This window comes from Carettochelys insculpta, chromosome 28 (assembly GCF_033958435.1).
Source record: "Carettochelys insculpta isolate YL-2023 chromosome 28, ASM3395843v1, whole genome shotgun sequence".
Taxonomy (NCBI): Eukaryota; Metazoa; Chordata; order Testudines; family Carettochelyidae; genus Carettochelys; species Carettochelys insculpta.
Genome location: NC_134164.1, coordinates 15,227,364 through 15,250,744, shown reverse-complemented (window position 1 = coordinate 15,250,744; position 23,381 = coordinate 15,227,364). Strand labels below are relative to the sequence as shown.

General features: G+C 59.0%; 2 protein-coding genes across 2 annotated transcripts in view; both read right to left on the bottom strand.

Moving 5' to 3' along the window:
* KIF18B (kinesin family member 18B) overlaps positions 1–4,316 on the bottom strand; it is a 43,125-nt gene extending 38,809 nt beyond the window's left edge. Inside the window, exons 1-2 of the mRNA XM_074978916.1 lie at positions 4,258–4,316; positions 1,993–2,423 (exon numbers count right to left, since the gene is read on the bottom strand). Of these exons, the coding sequence (XP_074835017.1) occupies positions 1,993–2,314 (322 nt within the window). The 5' untranslated portion in view covers positions 2,315–2,423; positions 4,258–4,316. The remainder of the gene's footprint in view (positions 1–1,992; positions 2,424–4,257) is intronic.
* A 10,465-nt stretch (positions 4,317–14,781) lies between these two features.
* C1QL1 (complement C1q like 1) overlaps positions 14,782–23,381 on the bottom strand; it is a 47,145-nt gene continuing 38,545 nt past the window's right edge. The window contains exon 2 of the mRNA XM_074979130.1: positions 14,782–15,135. Coding sequence (XP_074835231.1) covers positions 14,956–15,135 — 180 coding nt within the window. The 3' untranslated portion in view covers positions 14,782–14,955. The remainder of the gene's footprint in view (positions 15,136–23,381) is intronic.

The following is a 23,381-nucleotide window of genomic DNA, read 5'->3' as shown; positions in this document are numbered from 1 at the left end:
GGCTGGTCCCACCAAACATGGAGCTCCTCTTTGACATGAAGACATGAGGGCAGCTCCGAAAGTCAGCCATGAGGGGGCAGTAAGAACAGAAAGGAGTTCTCGAGACTGGAGCATGTAGCTCTTGAAGGACTTTAAAAACAAAACAAAACCCTGATCACTTTCAATAAATGGTGAAAATCTAAAAGCCCAAAAATGAACAACTCACATCTAAATAGCGAATGATATGTGATCTCAAAACACTGGCTAACTCCCCCAGTGTCCTCCAGAGAGCATGTGGGCTCGGGAGTGAAAGTCGGGAAGACAGTGGTACGAACTCACGTAAGGTGTGAGGAAATAGAATACATAAAAAGTTTGTGAAGGTCCTGAAGTAAACATGTTATCGCATTACAAATCATTGTGCGTGCGCTGTTCTTAAAATAGTGGCTACAAAAAGTCTGGTTTGATGGTATGCATTAAGGACCATCTCATATTCACATGCACTGCAGGTCTTGAATTTCTGAGTTTTTTACCCACTTGTTACTTTGGTTGCTGAACCCTGTCCTAGGCTCTATTTCTGGCTCTTGTTGAGGTGTGTTATGGCTCTCTCTCATCATGCTCTCCTTGGGCAAAGTACTGCTGAGACCTTTAAGAACATGCGTTAGAAGTCTAACGTATTGTTAGTGGGAGAGGAGACTGAAGTCGTTGGACTAGGCCAATGGGAGGGGGGTGGGTGGGGCCTGTCAGTGCACGGTAGCATGGAGCCACCTGTGCCCCACTTGGGAGGTGGGCGCCAGGTGGGCGTCCCCATCTCCTGCCCTGACTCTGCCGCCACCCCCCCGTTCCCCTCTGTACTCTCTCCCCAGCTGACTAGCGGTGTTAAACAGCCAGTAATCTCGTAACTGGCTAACTGCCAAATCTCTGTTGGTTACTGTTGACCCCCCCCCATCCGCTGCTCCGCATTTAAAAGGCTGAACTGGCACACAGACTGGCTCAGCTTCTGTTCCCGCCCTAGGGATCAGGCTCTTCCCCTGACACTCTGCATTGCTGAGCCAGCCTGTGTGTGTGTCAGCCTTGTAAATGCAGCGTGGCAGTGGGGGAACCTGCCTGATCCCAGTGCAAGCAGGGACAGAGGTGGAGCCAGCCATTCCCTGTTTACTGGGGGAGGGGTGGAGGTGGGGCAGGGCTGCAATGCCCCTCATTTAGCCATGTAACTGCATACTCTATTACCTTCCTAGCCCAGGCCCCGCTTCCCCACCCCACTCCTGCACCCTCAGTCCCACCTAGACCCCCCAGGCTCCTTTTACACCCTCTGTCCTGTCCAGATCCCACACCTCCTGTCTGCTCCTGTCCCCCCATGCCCCGGCCTGCTCCCCGGCAGCTCCCTCCACACACTGAACCTCTCACTTTTGGCCCCACCCCAGAGTCTAGAGGGTCCCACTAAACCTGCTGGGGACCCAGGTCTAGAAGAGCCTTTCCCCGCTGCAAAGGGGCTGGAGAACTCTAGCCCCCGGAGCTGCACAAGTGAGATGAGCGTCTCTTTGCTTCCCCCTTATTACTTGGAGGCTACGGCCATTAGAAGTTTTTTTGTTTTTTTTTTTAATTAATTTTGCTTTCCACCTGCGAGTGGCTCCCAATTGATTTTTCTGTGGGTCAGCAACTCCCAACTGAAAAAAGGTTCCCCAACCCTGTCTCCTGAGCCAGGCTAGTCTGGTATCCTGTCTCAGGCATCAAGTAAGTTGCTAAAGTTTCGGTGTGCGGAGTCAGCAGCAGAGAGGTGGTTCTGTTGGGGAAAACGGAATGAATGAGAGTGGAAGTGCCTCTTCCATGTGCTGCAGCTTCCTGCAAATTACTGTGCTGGATGCGACAGACTCCTGCTCTGCCCTCCATGGTAGACAGTCAGCCCGAACCCTGAGCAATGGCCTGCGACTAGCTTTGCTGCACATATAACCTGCCATGTGTTCAGCTAAGTCCATATGCAGCAGGCAGACAAAAGGTTCCAGCCAGGCTCCTTACCAGAGCAGTTGTAGCCATTCAGCACCCCGTCCAGGATCTCCTGTGTTGTGTGCTGGAACACCGCCTCTTGTGTGGCACTCTCACCAAACACTCTGTCAAACACAAACTTCAGGTCCTTGCCCTTCCGCTTGGGGGCCTCCTGCCCCCGGAAGCCTGCAAACACTCCGGATAGACGGGGTTCCTCGGGGTCAAACACCAACATGGTGTCATTGATCACCTGCACCACAGCATGGAGGCTCCCTTCCCGCTCTTGTTGATTCTGGGGCCGTACCCGCACCACCACTGCCACATTGCCCTCCTCTGCGGGCGCGACTGACACCATGATCCCACAGCAGCTTCAGTCGGTGAGCACTGCAGCCAAACGGAACGGAAGCCACGGTCAGGAGCACAACACGAAACTGGAGTCACATCCTTCCAACACACAAGGCAGTCTGGCAAGACAAATGGAGGCAAATAAGCAACAACCAAGGGAACAAACCCTCTTCTCAGGACAACAGACCCCATTATTTCACCCATTTGCTGTTCACACACAGCGTAATGCTCTAAATGCCAAATGTACAGCCCCGGAAACCAAAGCCTATCTGCAGCAGCAAACCATGGAAATCCGGCCTACTCCTACATGCCCCTGCCACCCCATCACCGCCACTGGTGCTTAACCATCACAGGGGCTACGTCTACACGTGCACCCAACTTCGAAATAGCTTATTTCGATGTTGCGACATCGAAATAGGCTATTTCGATGAATAACGTCTACACGTCCTCCAGGGCTGGCAACGTCGATGTTCAACTTCGACGTTGCTCAGCCCAACATCGAAATAGGCACAACGAGGGAACGTCTACACGGCAAAGTAGCACACATCGAAATAAGGGAGCCAGGCACAGCTGCACACAGGGTCACGGGGCGGACTCAACAGCAAGCCGCTCCCTTAAAGGGCCCCTCCCAGACACACTTTCATTAAACAGTGCAAGATACACAGAGCCAACAACTAGTTGCAGACCCTGTATATGCAGCACGGACCCCCAGCTGCAGCAGCAGCAGCCAGAAGCCCTGGGCTAAGGGCTGCTGCCCACGGTGACCACAGAGCCCCGCAAGGGCTGGAGAGAGAGTATCTCTCAACCCCCCAGCTGATGGCCGCCATGGAGGACCCCGCTATTTCGATGTTGCGGGACGCGGATCGTCTACACGTCCCTACTTCGATGTTGAACGTCGAAGTAGGGCGCTATTCCCATCCGCTCATGGGGTTAGCGACTTCGACGTCTCGCCGCCTAACGTCGATTTCAACTTCGAAATAGCGCCCAACACGTGTAGACGTGACGGGCGCTATTTCGAAGTTACTGCCGCTACTTCGAAGTAGCGTGCACGTGTAGACGCAGCCAGGGTGTCCTAGGGGAGGAAGGGTTAGTTCTTGGTCTTTCTGCTGTGACTATTGATGCCAAGGAAGTTAGCACTGCCAGTTACAATGTTTTGTACACAGGGTCATCAGTCCAAACACTGGAGTGACAACTGCCAGTTCATTTCATTCAACAGCCACGCTGGGTCTGACCAGCCGCCCACCTAGCATGCAGTCTATCTTGCAGCAGTGGCTTGGCTAGATGCTTCAGGGGAAATGAACAGAACAGAGTAATTACCGAGCGATCCCATCTAGGCTGTGTCACACGTGCCCCAAACTTCGAAGTTTCGAAGTTTGCTAGTGAAGCGCTGAAATGCATATTCAGCGCCTCATTAGCACGCGGGCGGCAGCGGCGCTTCGAAATTGACGCTCCTCGCAGCCGCGCGGCGCGTCCCGACGCGGCTGCTTTTCGAAAGGGCCCCGCCTGCTTCGAAGTCCCCTTATTCCCGTGAGCTCAGGGGAATTAGGGTAAAGGGGTGGGAGGTTCCAGGGAGATATTTTCAGCAGGCAAGAGGCAGGTATATAAGAGGCCGGGCCGGGCCCAGCTCCGGGCGCACGAGGGGCTGTAACGAGCCGGCTGAACGCTCGGGGCGGCGGCGTCACGGAGCGGGAGCGGGAGCGGGGGCGGGGGGGGGGGCACACCCCCGCCAGTCGCGCCCGCGGAGGGGAGAAGGCGCCAGGCGGGAGCAGCCTGAGCGCCACCGAGACCCCGCGAGCGCCGAGCGCCGGCGCCAGCCCCGGGGGGGAGGGGAGGGGAGGGGAGGGGCTGGACGGGCGGCTCTGTCCGGGCACAGCCCGCGGCCGGAGGGGGCGGGGCAGGGCCAGGGCGGCCGTTGGGGGGGGGGAGGGGGGGTGGAACGGCCGCGGCTCTTACCTCGGAGCGGGACCCGCGCCCGCCGCTTCCGCCGTTCAAATGGCCCGGCAACGGCCGGCCGCCGGACCCGCTTCTGATTGGCTGGGCCGCCGCGTGGGCGTGGCCCCGGCGCCGCAAGGCACGCCGGGAGCGGTAGTTCTCTTAGCGGCCCCCCGCAGGGCGGGGCGGGGGGCGCACGGACCTGCCTGCTGGGGCGTCACTTTCCCCACGCGGCCCGGCCCGGCCCCAGCAGCGGGGATGTCCCCTCGTGCGCCAGGCCGGCCGCGGGCTCTGCTGCGGAGGCCCCGCCGGGTCCCTCCGCAGTCCGCGTGGCGCGTCCCCGTTCCCGCCCCGCCCTGGGAACCTGCCGCGGCCTCCCTGCCCGGCTGCCGGGGGGTGACACCTGCTGGGGCGGGGCTGCGGGTGCTGCCGGCCTAAGCAGGGTGCTCTGGGCCCCCTCCCGGCCGCCCTCAGCGCTGCCCGGGGCCAGCCTCCCCCACTCCCGGCCCCCCCCCAGCGCTGCACGGGGCTGGCCCCCCCCCCTCTGCTCCCGGCCCCCCTCAGCGCTGCCCGGGGCTAGCCCCCCCCCCTCTGCTCCCGGCCCCCCTCAGCGCTGCCCGGGGCCAGCCCCCGCTCCCGGCCCCCCTCATCGCTGCCCGGGGCCAGCCCCCCCCTCCCCCCGCTCCCAGCTCCCCCCCAGCGCTGCCCGGGGCTAGCCCCTCCCCCCGCTCCCGGCCCCCCCCCCCAGCGCTGCCCGGGGCTAGGCCCCCCCCCCGCTCCCGGCCCCCCCCAGCGCTGCCCGGGGCTAGCCCCCCCCCCCGCTCCCGGCCCCCCCCAGCGCTGCCCGGGGCTAGCCTCCCACCCTCTGCTCCCGGCCCCCCCCAGCGCTGCCCGGGGCTAGCCCACCCCCCTCTGCTCCCGGCCCCCCTCAGCGCTGCCCAGGGCCAGCCCACCCCCCGTCTGCTCCCGGCCCCCCCCAGCGCTGCCCGGGGCTAGCCTCCCACCCTCTGCTCCCGGCCCCGCCCAGCGCTGCCCGGGGCTAGCCTCCCACCCTCTGCTCCCGGCCCCCCTCAGCGCTGCCCAGGGCCAGCCCACCCCCCGTCTGCTCCCGGCCCCCCCCAGCACTGCCCGGGGCTAGCCCACCCCCCGTCTGCTCCCGGCCCTCCCCAGCACTGCACGGGGCCAGCCCCCGCCCCTGCTTCCAGTCCCCCCCCAGCGCTGCCCGGGGCTCTGCCTGCTGCTGTCCGCGCTATCCCCCGCGCCTGAAGGGTGCTCCCTGCTGGAGGGTGTCCTCCTGCGGCCCCTGGGGATGACCCATCTGCTGCCTGCCTGCTGGCCACCTTCTCCCCCCCGCCATGCCTGCTGCTGCTGGGGGGACAGGGAGAGGAGAGGGGATCCCACAACCACTACCACCGTTAGCAGAGCCCCGCCCCCCCCCACCCAGCCTGCCACGGTCCCCTCACTGCTGCTGCCCCAATTCACTACCTGTGCCCCTGCCAAGGGACTGAAGACCACGCTGTCCCTGAGCCTGCGGAGGGGGTTAGTGATTTTGTTGGCTGTTTCTGGGGTGGTGGTAGGAACTTTTGTTGCTGAGAGGGGCTGCGGGAGAGGCAGGGAGCCCTTCCCACAGGCCAACTGCCTCCCATCCTTCCACCACCACCCCAGCTCACCAACTGGACTGTCTCTGCCCCTCAGGGGGGCCGGCGGCCACGTCCGCTCACTTGGGAGTCTTTTGAGCAGCAGTGCATCAGGGACTGCCCCACAAGCACTTGTGGGTGCACCCTGGACTTGGCCACCCTGTGCCAGCTGCCTTTGGCTGGGAACCCCCCACCCTCTGCTTTCCCCCAGCAGCTTGCCCCCTGGTCGCCCCTGCCCCTGACCCTACCGCTGAGTTTGTTTAGTTGTTTGCCTGCTGTCACGTGCCTGGATTTTTATATTGGCTATGGAAGCCCTGTTATATACCTGTTGTATCTGTTAGCACCAAATATTGCTGCAGTCTCTGCTGTAATGTGGCAGCTGGGAGCCCTGGGCCCTTTTAAATTGCCAGGCTCCAGGGCAGCTGCCCGCTTTGCCCCCCACCCCCTGTTGGCAGGCCTGGGCTCAGCTAACCCCTCTGGCACGGCCCCACCAGGACACTAGAGGAGGCTGGAGTGAGGCGCTCAGTCTCGCCTGCTGTACCTGGTCTGCTTGACATTAGCGCATGAAAATTCATGGGGCCAAAAGGGGAGAAGCTGCATTTCCACAGCCGGATGATGAGGCACCCACCTGCCAAGTTGGAGGCAGGGTTGAAACCTGCTGAGCAGGCAGGTAGTTGTGAGTTCCCGTCTCCTGCAGCCCACCGACGTACTTGGAGCCCCAGCATTGCTCTCATTTGCATGCCCCAGGGACCACATGTGCTGGAACCGGGGTGGGGGGCAGGAGGCTGCCGTCTTAGTGATTTCTGTTCCATACGGGCTTTCCGGCTGGGTTCAACAGCTCTCAGCGCCTCCGCTGTAGAAATTGTTCCAGCGCTTGCCAAGGGCTGCCTAGTATTTGTACCAAGGAGACCAGCTTCTGTGGGAGAGACTGAGTCCTAAGTAGCCTGCAGCCAGCAGTCACAGTGGCTGTGCCGCTCACCTGGGGGCATGCGGGGAGCCTCTGGTCAAGGCGCTGCTCCAGTGTGGATTGGAACCATGCTGGGCAGCAGCCTAGCCACAGTTCTGAGGTTCTGCCTGGGCCCTTTTGTACTGTTCTCAAACTGGCCTTGACCAGCCTTTTCCCAGCCAGACCAAGCGGGTCACGTTTGCAGCTCGACTCAGGTTGACTGGAGCCGCGTTTTTCAGTGAATAAATCACTTGTGGGACCATTTTTGCCTTGCTGCACACATGGCTGTGGTCCTGCTTCCAGTGGGAGCGCTGGCAATGCCCCCGAGACTTCAGGCCCTCCAGCCAGCACTGTCACAGCGGGAGACCCCTCTGTGCTGTGGGAAGGGTACAGGTGGAGAAGTGTCTTTTTGGCAGCATCTGGAGCCTGGCTCAGCTTTTAACATGTTCCTGCTGTGCCTGCTTCTCTCATTATCACTTCCTGGGGAGAGCTCCCGGTTTGATACCTGCCAGGGAGAGGAGAGCAGCTCACACCTCACATTCCCTTGCTCAAAATACACCTCCTCAGTGCCAGGGAAAGGCAGCAGCTGCACGCAGCCAGCAAGACCCCAGGATAAATGTGGGGGAGGCGTTGGAGAGAGCTGTGTGACTCCCAGGAAAAAACATGTCCATGGGGTCGTGGGGGCTGGGGCTACGTTCTGGAGGTTCATGGGTGCCTCTTGTGTTATGAGCCCTGGCCTCAGGGAACAGCATGACAAGCCCCTGGCTCACTTTACCCAGCATCTGATGAAGTGAGTCTGTGCTCACACAAGCTCATGCTCAAAACTTTTCCGTTAGTCTATAAGGTGCCACAGGACCATTTGTTGCTGTTACAGATCCAGACTAACACGGCTACCCCTCCGATACCTTACCCAGGAGCTGGATGGTGACACCTTCAGCTGCTGCTGGGCCCCTCAGAAGGCCACAGCCTCAGCCAGTGTCGATAGTTCACCCACATGAGACAGGCCAGGGCCCTTCCCCCGGGGGATGTGCTCCGGCTCTCCCAGGGGTGCTGACCTTGGCTCTCTGAGTGTGTCCTGCCAGCTGTGTGGTGCCTCCCTGGCCAGCTGTTCAGAGCCATCGCTGGCCCTAGCCAGGGTGAGCTGGGCTCTGTGGCCAGCTGACCTGTGAAATGGGCTCTGGCCAGCCCAGCTCCAAGCCCACGGTCTCCACCTGCCTCTGCTCCGGCCCCAGGGCAAACAAAAGCCCTGCAGAGCCCCCTCAGGGCAGGCAGCTAGAGCGATGCCAGAGGTGATCGCCACAGTCTGTAGTCTGGTTGTCACGTGGCAGGACTTTTATGTTAGGTACGGAAGCCATTTAGTGTGTCCAGTGTATCTGGTGGCCCCACGCGTGTGCTGGGGGCCGAGTGAGGAGTCTCATGCAAGCCAAGGATGCCCTGGATCTGTGTGTGCTACAGAAATGTCTGTACCAGGTTTGCAGGTGGACTTATGGGGTTTAGCTCTGTAGTTGTACTAGGAATGCTCAGTTTCACAACGGGAGGTGTGAACTCAGCCCCAGCCAGGACAATGGGCTAAACAATGGGATGGAAAGCCGATGCCCGGGCATCCAGTCCACATCTCACAAATCTGGGACTGGTCAATGCAATACAGCCAATTGGATCAGGTGACTTGGGGCTGAGAAAGGAATTGAAATCAGATGCCCAGGCATCCATTCCACCTGCCATGTAAAGGACTGGGCCGTGCTAGCAAAGCCAGTGACCAATGGCATTTGGCGACAGCGGCTCACCTGGGTCAGTTGACATTGATCCTCAGGGGCCTGTGGGAAGAAGAAAGGGCTTGTTCCCTCCACAGGGAAAAGACTATAGAAGGGGCCTAGCAGTGTCCATCTTCAGAGAGGAAGCCTTTTGTCCCTGTTCCAAGGAACCATGTTCCAGCACGCTGACCCCAGCCAGCTAGATCTACTGTTCTCCAGTACCTGAAAATATGTAACCTGGAATCTCATCCCTTATGGGGTGCACTTTCCGAGACCTTCAAGAATCAGCATAGAGCAACACTGACCTGCATCCACAGCTGGCGCTGACGTGTGTAAAGTATTGCTTTAACCATTTTTTGCTCTAACCCTGTTCTTTCTTTTTTTGTTATGTAGGGAATGTGGCAGAAGGAAAGCAATGCTGCTGAAGGCTGGGAGGAATGTGTCTCCCAGAGGTCATCTGCATAAGAATGCAAAGGGCTGCAGGTGTGATACTGAGGCTGGGAGGAATGTGTCTCCTAGAGATCATTTGCATAAGAATGCAAAGGTGTGCATGTGTGATACCTTTTTCAGGCAAAGCCTAATGGGTAGCAAGTAAGCCATGAGATTTGGTCTATTGTAAACATGTAGTTGTAAAATCACAATTTAAGCTGACACTTAATGTGGGAGTTGTGAGATCTCACCAATGCTCTGGGTTGTTGTGGGGGACAGGGCAGTCGCCATAGTTGTGTAAGACATTGATTACACAGGGCTCCCTGGTTTAAAGCATTGTAAAGGAAGTGGAGATGAATAGTGGTTGAGTCACCTTGCTGAGTACCTTGGTTCTGCCTATGCTTTGGCTATGTAGCTGTAAGACTGGCTTGATTAATCTTCCTTTCCTGTTGGAAAATAAGCTCTGGTTAGTAGGGTGTTTGGGAAGCCACATGCTAGAGCTGTTAACAGAGAGGAAGTTGTACTGCTCTATATGCTGTCAAAACAAAAAGCAGTCAAATAGTACTTTAAAGACCAGCAAAATGGTTTATTAGGTGAGCTTTTGTGGGACAGGCCTATAAAAGCTTATCTACTTGACTGCTTTTTGTTTTGATAGAGATACTAAGAGCTGACATCACATAGTGGCAGCTGGGACTACACAGAGCTGAAATCACAGGGTTCTTCCTCAGGGTGATCACAAACAGTGGGGTTGGGAGCGACGGCGGCGACTGGCAGGAGGCTGGTAGGAGCGGCGGCGGCCAACAGCAACCGGTGGGCGGCTGGTGGCAGCAAGGGGAGGCTGCAGACAAGTGGACAGCTAGTACTGCCCTGGGACTGCACCGCAGAAGGTACACCCTGTAATTGTGTGTGTGGAAAAGGGCCAAGAGCCCCAGCAAGAGACTGGGTTCTACTGCATATGAGGATGGTATCTGGGTGAAGGGGGTTTGTCTCTTATTTGCTTAGATACACTGCATCTGTCACTGTAACCTTGGGGTAGGTTATGGTCATTAAACAAGCCATTTCTATCTCAGACTCTGTGCTTGTGAGGAGGGGTGGGAAGAACTGCCTTATAGGCACCCAGCACAGGGGTGAAATTGTCCCAGGCCACTGGGTGGGGGCTCGAGCCAGCTGGTTGTATCCTTGACAGGAAAACCCCACAAGAGTTGAACCCGGCCCTTCTGGCAGGCATCTGGCATTAACAGAAGGGTTACAGTTAATAAACCTTTAGATGTTTAGATGTGAAGGATCTGGCAAGTGCGGTGATTTGGGTAAGATCCAAGTTTTTATTGACCGGGGCTGGGAGACTCTGTGTGGTGTTGGTGAAATGGGTTCCAAAAACCGCTCACCTAAAGTTAGGAGCTGTTGGTCTGGGCTGGGCTGGTAGAACAGCTGAGTAGTCTGGGGGTTTGCTTGTGTGGCTTCTGGCTGGCCAGTGGGGCTGGCACAGGTGCTGTGGAGGCTGGTTGGATTTGACTTAGTGAGAAGGAAATCCCAGCCTGGGGCTGTAAGGGTTGGAATTTTAAGCAAAGATGCCCTGGATTGATTCCTCTACCTGTGCTCAGAAACCCCGTCTTACTACAGCGGTGCCCAGGAGAGACAGGCTGCCAGACCCTCCCATCCCCAGCCCTGGTGGAAGGAGCTCACCCTGGGCCATGGGGTGCTTGCATGGCTCCCTCACCTCTGCTCTGCCTGGGCACCCCACCTGGCACAGGAGTGCTCTAGCCTGTCTGTTTGCTGCTACGGTGCTCAGCTGCCGCAGGTCCCAGGCCCCTCCCTGCCCCACTCTCTGCTATCGCCCCCCTGGTGTCTTCTCCCACCTCCACTCTGGGCCTATGCACCGGGGGAACCCCAGCAGTTCTGGGGACTCCCCCCAGACTGCAGGTGGTCACAGAGCTAATGAGCCAGTACTTCCGGAGACCAGTCACTTGGGCATCTTGTGCGACCCCAAGCTCATCCCTTCCCTTCCTGCAGCTGCTTTCTCCCCATTTCTGCCCCTTCCCCTTCCGGCTGCTGTGTCTCCCTGCCAGCTCACCTAACCCTGGGGGTGGGGGGTGGTGCTCAGTGTGCCTGGGGACAGGGCAGCAAGGGCCCACTTCTAGCATGCGACGGCTCCAGCTGCCTTCCCAGGGTGACTGCCACCTCCTCTCATGAGCATGCCAGCCTAGTGGCTGTGAGTGCGGGGTTCATTTATTAGCTTACATGTTTGCTTGATTCAAGCCCCTGGAATGAGACTGGACGGACGTGGGGAGGGACCAATGGATGGACAGCCAGACGGCTGGCTCAGTGGGCTGGCTGGCTGGTGGAACAGAAGGATGGACAGAGGGACAGGTGGCCACAGGGCAGCTGACTGGACAGAGGGATGGACAGAGGGACGAAGGGGTGGCTGGTTGGATAGGCCCCGGGGGTAGAGGATCTGGTGGTTGGCTGACGGGACAGAGGGAGGGATGGAGGGACAGAAGGACAGATGGCTGGACCGATAGTGTCTGAGCTGCAGCCCCCCCTCGTTCCCCTGCACCCCACCTCCCACCCCTCCAGCCCATTCTGCCCTGAGCAGAGGACATGTGGAGCAGCGTGTGGAAGAAGAGACCAGGCTCAGGAGAGATCACAGCTCTTATTTACCAGGGATTTGCGCTGACATTGGTAAGAAAATTGATCCCTGCCCCCACCTGGCCCCCCAGCTCTGGCGGCCAGGGTAGGCCGTGGGAGGGGACTGGCATGGCTGGGTCCCTCGTGCGGCTCGTGATGGCGTGGTGCCCCCATGGTGGCATAGTCTCGCCTGCTCCTGTTCTTCAGGGGAAGGAGCAGCTGCCCCCCCGGAGAGGCCCCTCCATACAAATACACCCTGTACACGCACACGCTGGCGGGGGACTGTCGCCTGGAGCAGGTCGGGGGCACCCAGCAGCCAGGCCAGCCGGGGAGCAGCTGCTGACTGCCCGTGTCCCTGGGAGACCAGCTGGGATCTGCCTGCTGCTGGCTGCCAAGGTGGGTCTGGGAGAGCCTTGGCTCTCACCTCGCAGGAGGGACAACAGCCATTGGGAGCAGGAGGCGAGGGGGGGCTGAAAGGGAGCGAGGGCGCAGGTACCGGATGGGGCAGGGAATGGAAAACAAGTGGGGCACTGAGACCTGCCGGGGGGGTGGGGGGTGGGTACCCAGAGCAGGGCTGGAGGGCATTGTCTGCAGGGAGGGCACTGAGCTGGGGTGGACCGAGACCGGGGGGCATGGACACGGAGTGTGGGGAAGCGGGCACAGGAGCTGAGTGGGTGTAACGGGGGCACGGAGAGGACTGGCCACAGGACGGCTTATATTCTGGGGGATTATCTCTCCACTCCCACCCCCGGCCGGCTGCTCTCCGGCACCTTCCCCTCTAGCCCTCTGCCCCCAGGCTCTGTGCCTGTTGGGGACCTTGTAGGGGGCTCTGCAGCTGCCCAGGAGCGGGGGAGGAAATGCAGGAGGCACGAGGCCATTGGCGCAGTGGAGGGGGCCTCACGCAGGTGTGGGTGACCATCAGAGGCTGGTAGGAGCTGGTGTGGACACATGGCTGTCAGTGAGTGAAAAGGGCTCGTTGGAGGCCACGTGTCCATTGGGTGGGGAGATGGGGCTCACTGGGGCAGCACTGCCATGGTGGGGTGCAATGAGGTCATGGGGGCTGCGTAGCTGCAGGGCTGGAAGGGGCTCAGGTGGGGCTGAGTTGCTGTTGAGGCCAATGGGGTTCACTCGGGCTGTGTGGTCACGGAGGGAGTGGGATGAGGACACGGGCTGCGTGGCCGCAGGGGGTGTGGGACAGGGCTCACTAGGGCTGTGTGGTCACGGAGGGGGTGGGATGGGGACACGGGGGCTGTGTGGGCGCAGGGGGTATGGGACAGGGCTCACTCGGGCTCTGTGGTCACGGAGGGGGTGGGATGGGGACATGGGGGCTGCGTGGCCGCAGGGGGTGTGGGACAGGGCTCACTAGGGCTGTGTGGTCACGGAGGGGGTGGGATGAGGACACGGGGGCTGCGTGGCCGCAGGGGGTGTGGGACAGGGCTCACTAGGGCTGTGTGGTCACGGAGGGGGTGGGATGGGGACACGGGGGCTGTGTGGGCGTAGTGGGTGTGGGACAGGGCTCACTAGGGCTGTGTGGTCACGGAGGGGGTGGGATGGGGACACGGGGGCTGTGTGGGCGTAGGGGGTGTGGGACAGGGCTCACTAGGGCTGTGTGGTCACGGAGGGGGTGGGATGGGGACACGGGGGCTGCGTGGCCGCAGGGGGTGTGGGACAGGGCTCACTCGGGCTCTGTGGTCACGGAGGGGGTGGGATGGGGACACGGGGGCTGTGTGGGCGCAGGGGGTATGGGACAGGGCTCACTCGGGCTCTGTGGTCACGGAGGGGGTGGGATGGGGACATGGGGGCTGCGTGGCCGCAGGGGGTGTGGGACAGGGCTCACTAGGGCTGTGTGGTCACGGAGGGGGTGGGATGAGGACACGGGGGCTGCGTGGCCGCAGGGGGTGTGGGACAGGGCTCACTAGGGCTGTGTGGTCACGGAGGGGGTGGGATGGGGACACGGGGGCTGCGTGGGCGTAGGGGGTGTGGGACAGGGCTCACTAGGGCTGTGTGGTCACGGAGGGGGTGGGATGGGGACACGGGGGCTGTGTGGGCGCAGGGGGTGTGGGACAGGGCTCACTCGGGCTGTGTGGTCACGGAGGGGGTGGGATGGGGACACGGGGGCTGCGTGGGCGTAGGGGGTGTGGGACAGGGCTCACTAGGGCTGTGTGGTCACGGAGGGGGTGGGATGGGGACACGGGGGCTGCGTGGCCGCAGGGGGTGTGGGACAGGGCTCACTAGGGCTGTGTGGTCACGGAGGGGGTGGGATGGGGACACGGGGGCTGCGTGGCCGCAGGGGGTGTGGGACAGGGCTCACTAGGGCTGTGTGGTCACGGAGGGGGTGGGATGAGGACACGGGGGCTGCGTGGCCGCAGGGGGTGTGGGACAGGGCTCACTAGGGCTGTGTGGTCACGGAGGGGGTGGGATGGGGACACGGGGGCTGTGTGGTCACGGAGGGGGTGGGATGGGGACACGGGGGCTGTGTGGGCGCAGGGGGTGTGGGACAGGGCTCACTCGGGCTGTGTGGTCACGGAGGGGGTGGGATGAGGACACGGGGGCTGTGTGGGCGCAGGGGGTGTGGGACAGGGCTCACTCGGGCTGTGTGGTCACGGAGGGGGTGGGATGGGGACACGGGGGCTGTGTGGGCGCAGGGGGGGTGTGGGACAGGGCTCACTCGGGCTGTGTGGTCACGGAGGGGGTGGGATGGGGACACGGGGGCTGCGTGGTCGCAGGGGGGGTGTGGGACAGGGCTCACTCGGGCTGTGTGGTCACGGAGGGGGTGGGATGGGGACACGGGGGCTGTGTGGGCGCAGGGGGGGGTGTGGGACAGGGCTCACTCGGGCTGTGTGGTCACAAAGGGGGTGGGATGAGGACACGGGGGCTGTGTGGGCGCAGGGGGGGTGTGGGACAGGGCTCACTCGGGCTGTGTGGTCACGGAGGGGGTGGGATGGGGACACGGGGGCTGCGTGGTCGCAGGGGGGGTGTGGGACAGGGCTCACTCGGGCTGTGTGGTCACAGAGGGGGTGGGATGGGGACACGGGTGCTGTGTGGGTGCAGGGGGGGTGTGGGACAGGGCTCACTCGGGCTGTGTGGTCACGGAGGGGGTGGGACAGGGCTCAGTCGGTCTGTGTCACCAAGGTTGGCTGGGAAGGGGCTCAGGATGGGGCTGGATGATGGTTGGGGGGGTGGGGCTCACCGGGGCTATGGAGGAAGATGGCGATGGGGGCACGTGTCAGTCTCACTGTGGACGAGCAGGCAGGCAGGCGCCCTCCTGCGCCCCATGGCCGGAGCCCAGGCCTGGCCCTGCCGCCTCGCCCCCAAGCCTGTCGGGAGCGGCTCAGTCCGAGTAGATGATGAAGCCCGAGAAGGTGCTGTATTTGTTGTTGTTGCCACCGTGGGCTTTGCCGCCGTCCAGCTTGACGAAGACCTCGTCGCCGGCGTCCAGGTGCAGGATGACGCTGTTGCTGGCGTAGTCGTAGTTCTGGTCGGCATCCTGTGCGATGGCGCTGGCCCGCACCTGGGGAGGAGAGATGCCTGTCAGCCCTCGCCCCCGGCCAGCCCCCGCCTATCTCACGGCAGACTCCTCGCCCCGGCCTCTCGGCCTAGGCCAGGCCCCTCCCTGTGCAGAGCAGCGCACCCCAGCGCCCTTCCGCCCCGGCAAGCCTGTGGTATCGGCGGTATCAGAGTTTATTTCTTAAAAGTCACAGAAGACGGACAAATGATAGCGCCAGTCCATAAAAAGAGAGATCTGGACAACCTGGGGCATTGCAGACCTGTCAGCCGAACTTCGATGCCCAGGAAAGGAGTGGAGCCAATAACTAAGCGATCGATTTGCAAACACTCAGAAGATGATAAGTAACAATCAGTATGGGTTAGATAGGTAGCTAGATAGCGGTGTGTGGGGACAGATAAGAGCTGAAATAGGAGATGTGATTCATGTATTGTGGCCAGTCATTAAAGAGCACTGGGCTGCTATCTATAACCAGGTGCCACAAACTGTCGGCGATTCATTACCCAATGATCCTTGAGTAACACTTCTGGGGCTTCCCAGTGGAAACGGTGACATGAGATGCAGTGAAAAATTAATCTCTCATCTGTGGGAGCTGCTCGGCTCCTGAGAGCCTGCCCTGGAAAAAGACAAATAGCTCAGCCAAGGGGGAGCGACTCCAGGAGTGCAGGGGACGGATGGTACGGAAAAACGAATGCACCAGTTACATTCCCAGCAAAAGAGAGATGAGAGAGAGATTTGGGATGTGGTTCCTGTTTGTTCACTGCTCTGACGAGATGCAAAGAACCCAGCACACCTGTTCATTGTCACATTTGATAGCTGCACGTTAAAAGCTGCATAGTCAGGGAGCTCGCTCGGGTTAATAACACTGGTAGACGTGGCACTGAGTGGGTAACAGAGGGGCGCTCACTCTCCATCACGGGAACACCCTGTTAGCCAGAGAGCTCCAGCCTGGACTTTGCCATGCAGCGGCTCTCTGAACAAAGCTTGCAGCTGCCATTATTGCGCTTGTCTCCGCTACTTACCTGGCTGGATTTCGGTACCTGTTCAACTTCCTAAATGAAGACGGAGCTGAGAAAAGCAGCCAGCGCTGTTCCCGCCGTCTGGTGCCCCAAGGAGAGCTCGTCCAATTACCCTTGAAGAATTCCCTGGTGGGCTGGGATTGTGTGCCAGAGGTTGCTTGCCTCATTTCCTGGCGTAAATGGGGAGCAACCTGCTGAGGCTGGAGCAGCATCAGCGCAGCAGCCTATTTAACACTGCCCCGTATTCTCTCCGGCTCTGACCGAATTCGGCAAAGGGCAGATTTCTCATGCATATTTGTCAGGCAAAGAGCACAAAATCAACATCATTTTCAAAATGCGGCTAGGAGGAGGGAAGGAGAATCGGTCTGCCCTTTTGTTCAGTGCCTCTCCCTGCCTGGGGGCTGTGGGCTTTATCTGAGGAAGGAAGAATCCCAAGCATTGTTACAGGCTGGGGACCGACTGGCTCAGCAGCAGTACGATGGAAAGGGACCTAGGGGTTATGGTGGATGAAAGCCTGGATGTGAGTAAACAGTGTGCCCTGGTAGCCAAGCAGGCTAATGGCATACCAGGGTGCATTAGGAGGAGCATTTCGAGCAGATCTAGAGAAGTGGTTGTTCCCCTCTATTCAGCTCTGGTGAGGCCACGTCTGGAATATTGTGTCCAGTTTTGGGCCCCCCAGTATAAAAAGGATGTGGATTTGCTGGAGCAGGTTCAGCTGAGGGCAGCAAAAAAGATTAAGGGTCTGGAGCACAAGACTTATGAGGATAGACTGAGGGGTTTGGGCTTGTTTAGTTTATAGAAGAGAAGACTGAGGGGTGATTTGACAGCAGCCTTCAACTTCCTGAAGGGGAGCTGTAAAGAGGAGGGTGAGAAACTGTTCTCAGTGGTGTCAGATGGCAGAACAAGGAGTAATGGTCTGAAGTTGAAGAGGGAGAGGTGTAGGTTAGAGATTAGGAAAAACTACTTCACCAGGCGGGTGGTGAAGCACTGGAATGTGTTGCCTAGAGAGGTGGTGGATTCTCCATACCTCGAGGTTTTTAGGTCCTGGCTTGACAAAATCATGGCTGGCTTGATTTAGTTTGGGTTGATCCTGCTTCAGGCTGGGGGCTGGACTTGATGACCTCCTGAGGTCCCTTCCAGCCCCAGGATTCTCTGGTTCTATGAAGGTTCTCATTGATTTCATGAGCTGACCCTGCTGCGCTAGGGTGGCAGTGGTGTGCTGGGGCCCTCAGTGCTGGCGGGTGGGGTGGTGCTCAGAAACAGCTCTGCAGCAAAACCCTGTCCAGCCAGCACTAGCCCGGGACATTATGCGCACCACATGTTGCTCACTGCAGCAGTGCCCCAGGAGAGCAAGGAGGTTATGGGGCTTTGTGCTACCTTTGGGTGCCCGAAACTCTGTGCTGCTCCAGAGGCTTTCAGTCACAGCAACCCACTTTGCCTGCCTGTGGTGTACGCCACAGCCCAGAACCCCTGTAGTACCCTGGGGGCCCGCCCCCTAGCCAGGTCCAGCCCCAGGGCTTGCAAAGGGACAGCCTAGAGCGACTTCCATCAATCTGATTCTGTGCCAGGTGCACCCCGCATTGGCCAGCCCCTGTGAGGCACATCAGTAGCCCTCATAGGGGGCTGTAGCAGACCGAGACAGGGGACAGAAATGCCTGCACGAAGCTGAGGCACTGCACTGCTGGCACGCGCACGCCACGCCTGATAGTGCTTGTAGAGGCAGTGATAATGGCTAGGGCCCTTGGCTCGCCTAGCAAACGCGGCTGCCACCTTGCCCCAGGAGTCACAGGAGGTTATGATGCAGGCAGAACAAGTGCAGAATTGGCTGCGTGCACACAACTAATCTCAGGTGAAGGGGAGAGCAAAGCTCAGCCCAGCTGCTGCCATGCACTGCCCCAGCTCAGAAGAGGCTCCAGCCACCCGGATGCAGAATGCCCACCCGTAACCAAGCACTGGCACGTCCCAAGTGCACCTGCAGCAATGGGTAATGGCCCGTGTCGCAGCAGGGCTTGGCACTCGCCACGTGCGATGCACCTGGACTGTAAGCTGGACGTACAAATCATTGTTACAACCACTGTCCCACGATTGCACCAAAGCTTGTGCGGAGGGGGCCAAGGCAGTTGTCTACGGAGAAGGGACCATTCAGCCATTCATTACAAAAAAGAAGGGACCAGCTAGCGACAGTGGGAGCACAACCAGTGGGGAGATGCTAACAAGGGGGCCCGAGGAGGCTACTGTGGTTAGGACAACTAGGAGCTCTGCAGCCCCCATTGTGAGGAGGAGGCGCAGGGCAGTGGTAACTGGAGACTCTCTTCTGAAGGGGACGGAGGCACCATCTGGTGCCCTGACATGACGCCCCGGGATGTACGCTGCCTGCCAGGGCCTGTATCTGAGACACTAAGGAGCTGTTGTCGAGAATCATCCGGCCTACTGACCGCTACCCCATGCGCCTCATCCGTGTGGGCATGAGTGACCGCGGGGCGTGACGTGGAGCAGGTCAAGCGTGACTGCAGGGCTCCGAGCCCGGGGGAGGAGTTTGGCGTGCAGGTGGTGTTCTCCTCAGTCCATCTGGTCAGAGCCAGGGGCCCAGGCAGAGCCAGGTGCATCCTGGAGGGGAATACCTGGCTGTGAAGATGGTGTCACCAGGAGCGCTTGGGCTTTCTCGAGCACAGGATGCTGTTCCAAGAGGCACTGCTAGGCAGGGATGGGGTTCACCATTTTTGGATGCAGCCTGGCTAACCTCACGAGAAGGGCTTTAAACGAGGTTTGGTGGGGACAGGTGACCAAAGCCCACAGGGAAGAGAAAAACATGGAGACCTGGGTGTTGGGCCAGAAATGGGAGGAAACGTGAGCTATAATAACAGAGAAAAAAGAGGGACTCAGCAGAACCAGGAGGTATCTTGGATGCCTGCACACAAATGCGAGAAGTATGGGTAATAAGCAGGAAGAACTCAAAGTCCTAATACATAACCACACCTATGACATAACTGGTATTGCAGAGACTTGGTGGGGTAATCCACATGGTTGGAATATTGGTATAGAAGGGTACAGCCTACTCCAGAAGGATGGGCAGGGTAAACAGGGAGGAAGTGTTGCCTTACATATTAAAAATGTGCACACCTGGCCTGAGATTGAGATGGATGTAGGAAACGGAAGCATTGAGCATCCCTGGGTTAGGTTAAAAGGGGTAAAAACAAGGCTGAGGTCATGGTAGGGGTCTACTAGAGACCACCTGCCTGGGTAGAAGAGGTGGATGAGGCTTTTTGTAAGCAATTAACAGAATCATCCAAAGCGCAGGATTTCGTGGAAATGGGGGACTTCAGCTATCCACACTTGTTGGGAAAATAAGACAGCAGGGCACAGGCTATCCAACAGGCTCTTGGACTGCATTGAAGACAATGTTCTATTTCAGAAGGTGGAGAAATCTACCAGGTGAGAAGCTGTTCTAGGTTTGTTTTTTAACAAATAGGGAGGAACTGGTTGAGAATTTGAAAGTGGCAGGCAGCCTGGGAGGCAGTGATCATGGAATCATGACATCATCACAGGACCTAACATCAACCATACCATCAGGGGCTCCTTTACCTGCACATCTACTAATATAATGTATGCCATCATGGGCCAGCAATGCCCCACTGCAATTTACATTGGCCAGACTGGACAGTCTCTCCGTAAAAGAATAAATGGACATAAATCAGACATCAGGGACAGTAATGTACAGAAGCCTGTGGGGGAACACTTCAATCTCCCTGGACACTCAGTGGCAGATTTAAGGGTGACAATCCTGAAACAAAGAAATTTCAGAAATCAAATGGAGAGAGAAATCTCTGAGCTGCAATTTATTTGCAAATCTGACTCCATTAACCAAGGATTAAACAGAGACTGGAGTGGCTTGCAACTTACAAGACAGCTTCTCTGCTCTGGGTGTTAATAGCTGCGTCTACACGTGCACGCTACTTCGAAGTAGCGGCACCAACTTCGAAATAGCGCCCGTCGCGTCTACACGCATCGGGCGCTATTTCGAAGTTAACTTCGACATTAGGCGGCGAGACGTCGAAGTCGCTAACCTCATGAGGAGATAGGAATAGCGCCCTACTTCGACGTTCAACGTCGAAGTAGGAACCGTGTAGACGATCCGCGTCCCGCAACGTCGAAATTGCTGGGTCCTCCATGGCGGCCATCAGCTGGGGGGTTGAGAGATGCTCTCTCTCCAGCCCCTGCAGGGCTCTATGGTCACCGTGGGCAGCAGCCCTTAGCCCAGGGCTTCTGGCTGCTTCTGCGGCAGCTGGGGATCTATGCTGCAGGCACAGGGTCTGCAACCAGTTGTCAGATCTGTGTATCTTGTGTTGTTTAGTGCAACTGTGTCTGGGAGGGGCCCTTTAAGGGAGCGGCTGGCTGTTGAGTCCGCCCTGTGACCCTGTCTGCAGCTGTGCCTGGCATCCCTATTTCGATGTGTGCTACTTTGACGTGTAGACGTTCCCTCGCTGCGCCTATTTCGATGTTGGGCTGAGCAATGTCGAAGTTGAACATCGACGTTGCTGGCCCTGGAGGATGTGTAGACGTTATTCATCAAAATAGACTATTTCGATGTCGCACGTGTTGGCTGCACGTGTAGACGTAGCCAATATCTCCCCATTAGACTCTGACAAAGGCTCACATCCCCCTGTCTGATCTAACTTGTTTTTAAGTCTTTGATAAGTACTGTTGATACTGGGCCATTTCCACCATGCTGAATAGACCTTGTCAGCTCTGGCCGTCCCTTTTACTGGGACCCCACTCTTTAAATACCCCTCTGAAACCACCCCCACACTCATGCATCTGATGAAGCGGGTCTTTGACCACAAAAGCTTATGCTCCAAAATATCTGTTCGTCTACACGGTGCCACACGACTTCTTGTTGTTCTCGAAGCTACAGACTAACACGGCTCCCTCTCTGATACATGAAATCATGAAGTTCAAGGTTCTGAGTTTCACTAGCCACAGAACACGAACCCCGGGAGGCAGCGTGACACCAGTACCCTCCACGTGGACACTACATGACACCTGAACACCAGCAATTTAATCAGACTACCCTGTGCGGGGCTGAACTGTCCGTCCTCTCTGAGGGCCTGAACTTGCCTCCCCACAGAACCTGAGGCCTTAGTGACATGCAGAGACCTAAGAATTCTTCTGCAAACTCCACCTCCAAGAATGCTTTCACCACAGCGATGCCCCTCACAAGTCTCACGTCCCCACCGATAATCAGAAGAAGGAGAGAACTGTCTGACTGGACACGGCGGCGTGGAGGACGGAAGCCCACTGCTGATCACAACATTGATTGCATCGGGGAAAAAACCGACTGGGAAATCCTTAGCAAGCGTCACTTCCACTCGGCCTCTCTGCCCGCAAGAGGAGAGCTGTCCTGTCCCTGAAATCTAATCCCCACCGAGTGATTAAGCTTGCAGGCAAAGGGACACCATCGTAGGCCTCAACCTTCTGCTGCCACCTGCCTCTCTGCTGTGAGCTCCACACATCCGTCTCTCAGCGATTTCAGCTCCGAGCAGGGAGGGCAGAGATACAGTCCTACCCACACAGAGGTCAGCTGTGACTGAGCCCCCAACATAACAAAGAGGCGCCTGCTGAACCCTATTTAACTCACCCTTTGAAGAGTGGGGGGCAAGGGGTGAAATCAGGCCTCGGATGAGCTTGCTGTCTAGCAGGGATATGCACCCCCACTTTCCCAGCGCTCTGACCGAGCGTGCACCCCTCCTGTGGGACAGGTTCCTGCCCTGCAGTAAGGAGAGCATTGAGAACCGCAGATCCCTGCCCCACATTCAGCATGAAGGTGACTTGTGACCTGGCACCAGCCCGTGGGTCAGTTCAATGGTCCCCCAGCAGAGCAGGAGCAAGCTGCATTTCCCGAAATGCCCCAGGGAGGCTGTGCCCTCTGACCCTGCTGCCTGGCTGGTTTCAGAGAGGAAGAGAGCCAGGCTGTGGAGCCAGCAGCAAGATTTCCTCTGCGGGGCTGGGAAAGGTGCTCCCAGACACAGTCCAGGTGGAGAGCTGGCTTAGCCTAAGCAGCCTCTCGGGCCTCGCCTTGGGGAGCCTGCCCAGCACGTGCAAAAGCCCAGCCCAGGAGCTTAAACTCACCACTCTGCCGGGCAGAGCCGAGGCAAGGCGCTGGCCCATGGCAGAGACCCCACCTGTGACCCACTCGCCCCCCTCTGTCCCGCGGCTGCAGGGTAATGGGCCCCTGGCGCCCAAGCCGTCTCACCCCACGTGTGAACCCTGCCTGGGACATGACCTCTCTCCCTGCAGGTAGCCAGGCCGCTCTCGCTGCCGGGGGAGTGTGTGCCTTACAAGTGCATCTCCCGCCACCAGGAGCTGCCTGGTAAAGATCCCCCCACCTCCACCTCGTCACTCTGCTCTCCTGGGACCCAGGACGCTGGCTCAGAGTGCTAAAGCCGCAGCCACGCTATGAGCCCACACTGAGATGGGTTGGCTCCTTTCGGCTCCCATCCCCCTGCCATCCGTCCCCGTCCCCGTCCCCGCAAGAGCTGAGAGCCCGGGAGCTGGTTACCGGAGGAGCGGCTGGCGTCAGGCGGGGTGGGGGCAGGCAGGGACTGAACGGACAATGGTGCACCCAACTTTGCCACCCCCCAGCCTCAGCCCAGCCTGGAGGGCAGAGCAGAGACCACCCAAGTCCTTGTGCCACCCTAGTGCCACGCTGGCCATTGCACCTGGCAAGAGCAAGTGCACGGAGAGCCCAGAGCATGGCAATTAGGGAGCAGGCTGGGCGCTTGCTGGCCACACCAGCCCACGCGCCCCAGCGGTGACTCATGGGAATACTTGGGAGGTGCGACACCCCCCCATGCCTGAGCCACAATTTTAATTGCTCTATGGGGCTTCTCCGCATGCCCCCCAGTGGCCCTCCCTGCACCTCTCCGCCTGTAGGCACCACTCAGCAATGCCCCCACAAACTTTGCTGACATATCAGGCTCGCTGATGCGCTAAAAGCCAGTATGACCTACCAGCCAGGCAGGGCCAAGCGCTGGCACCACAACGCGGCTTTGAGCAGGGGCACCAGGCCAGAGTGGACAATACCTCCCCGTATAGCCCTCCCTCTTCACTGGGCACAAGGGTGAGAGATGGGGGCGGGGCAGAAAGGAGCAGACAGGGCGGAGTCTCGGGCGGAGGAAGTGGTGTGAGGGCGGAGCCACAGGCAGTGTTGGCGGTGTGAGGGCGGAGTCTCAGGCA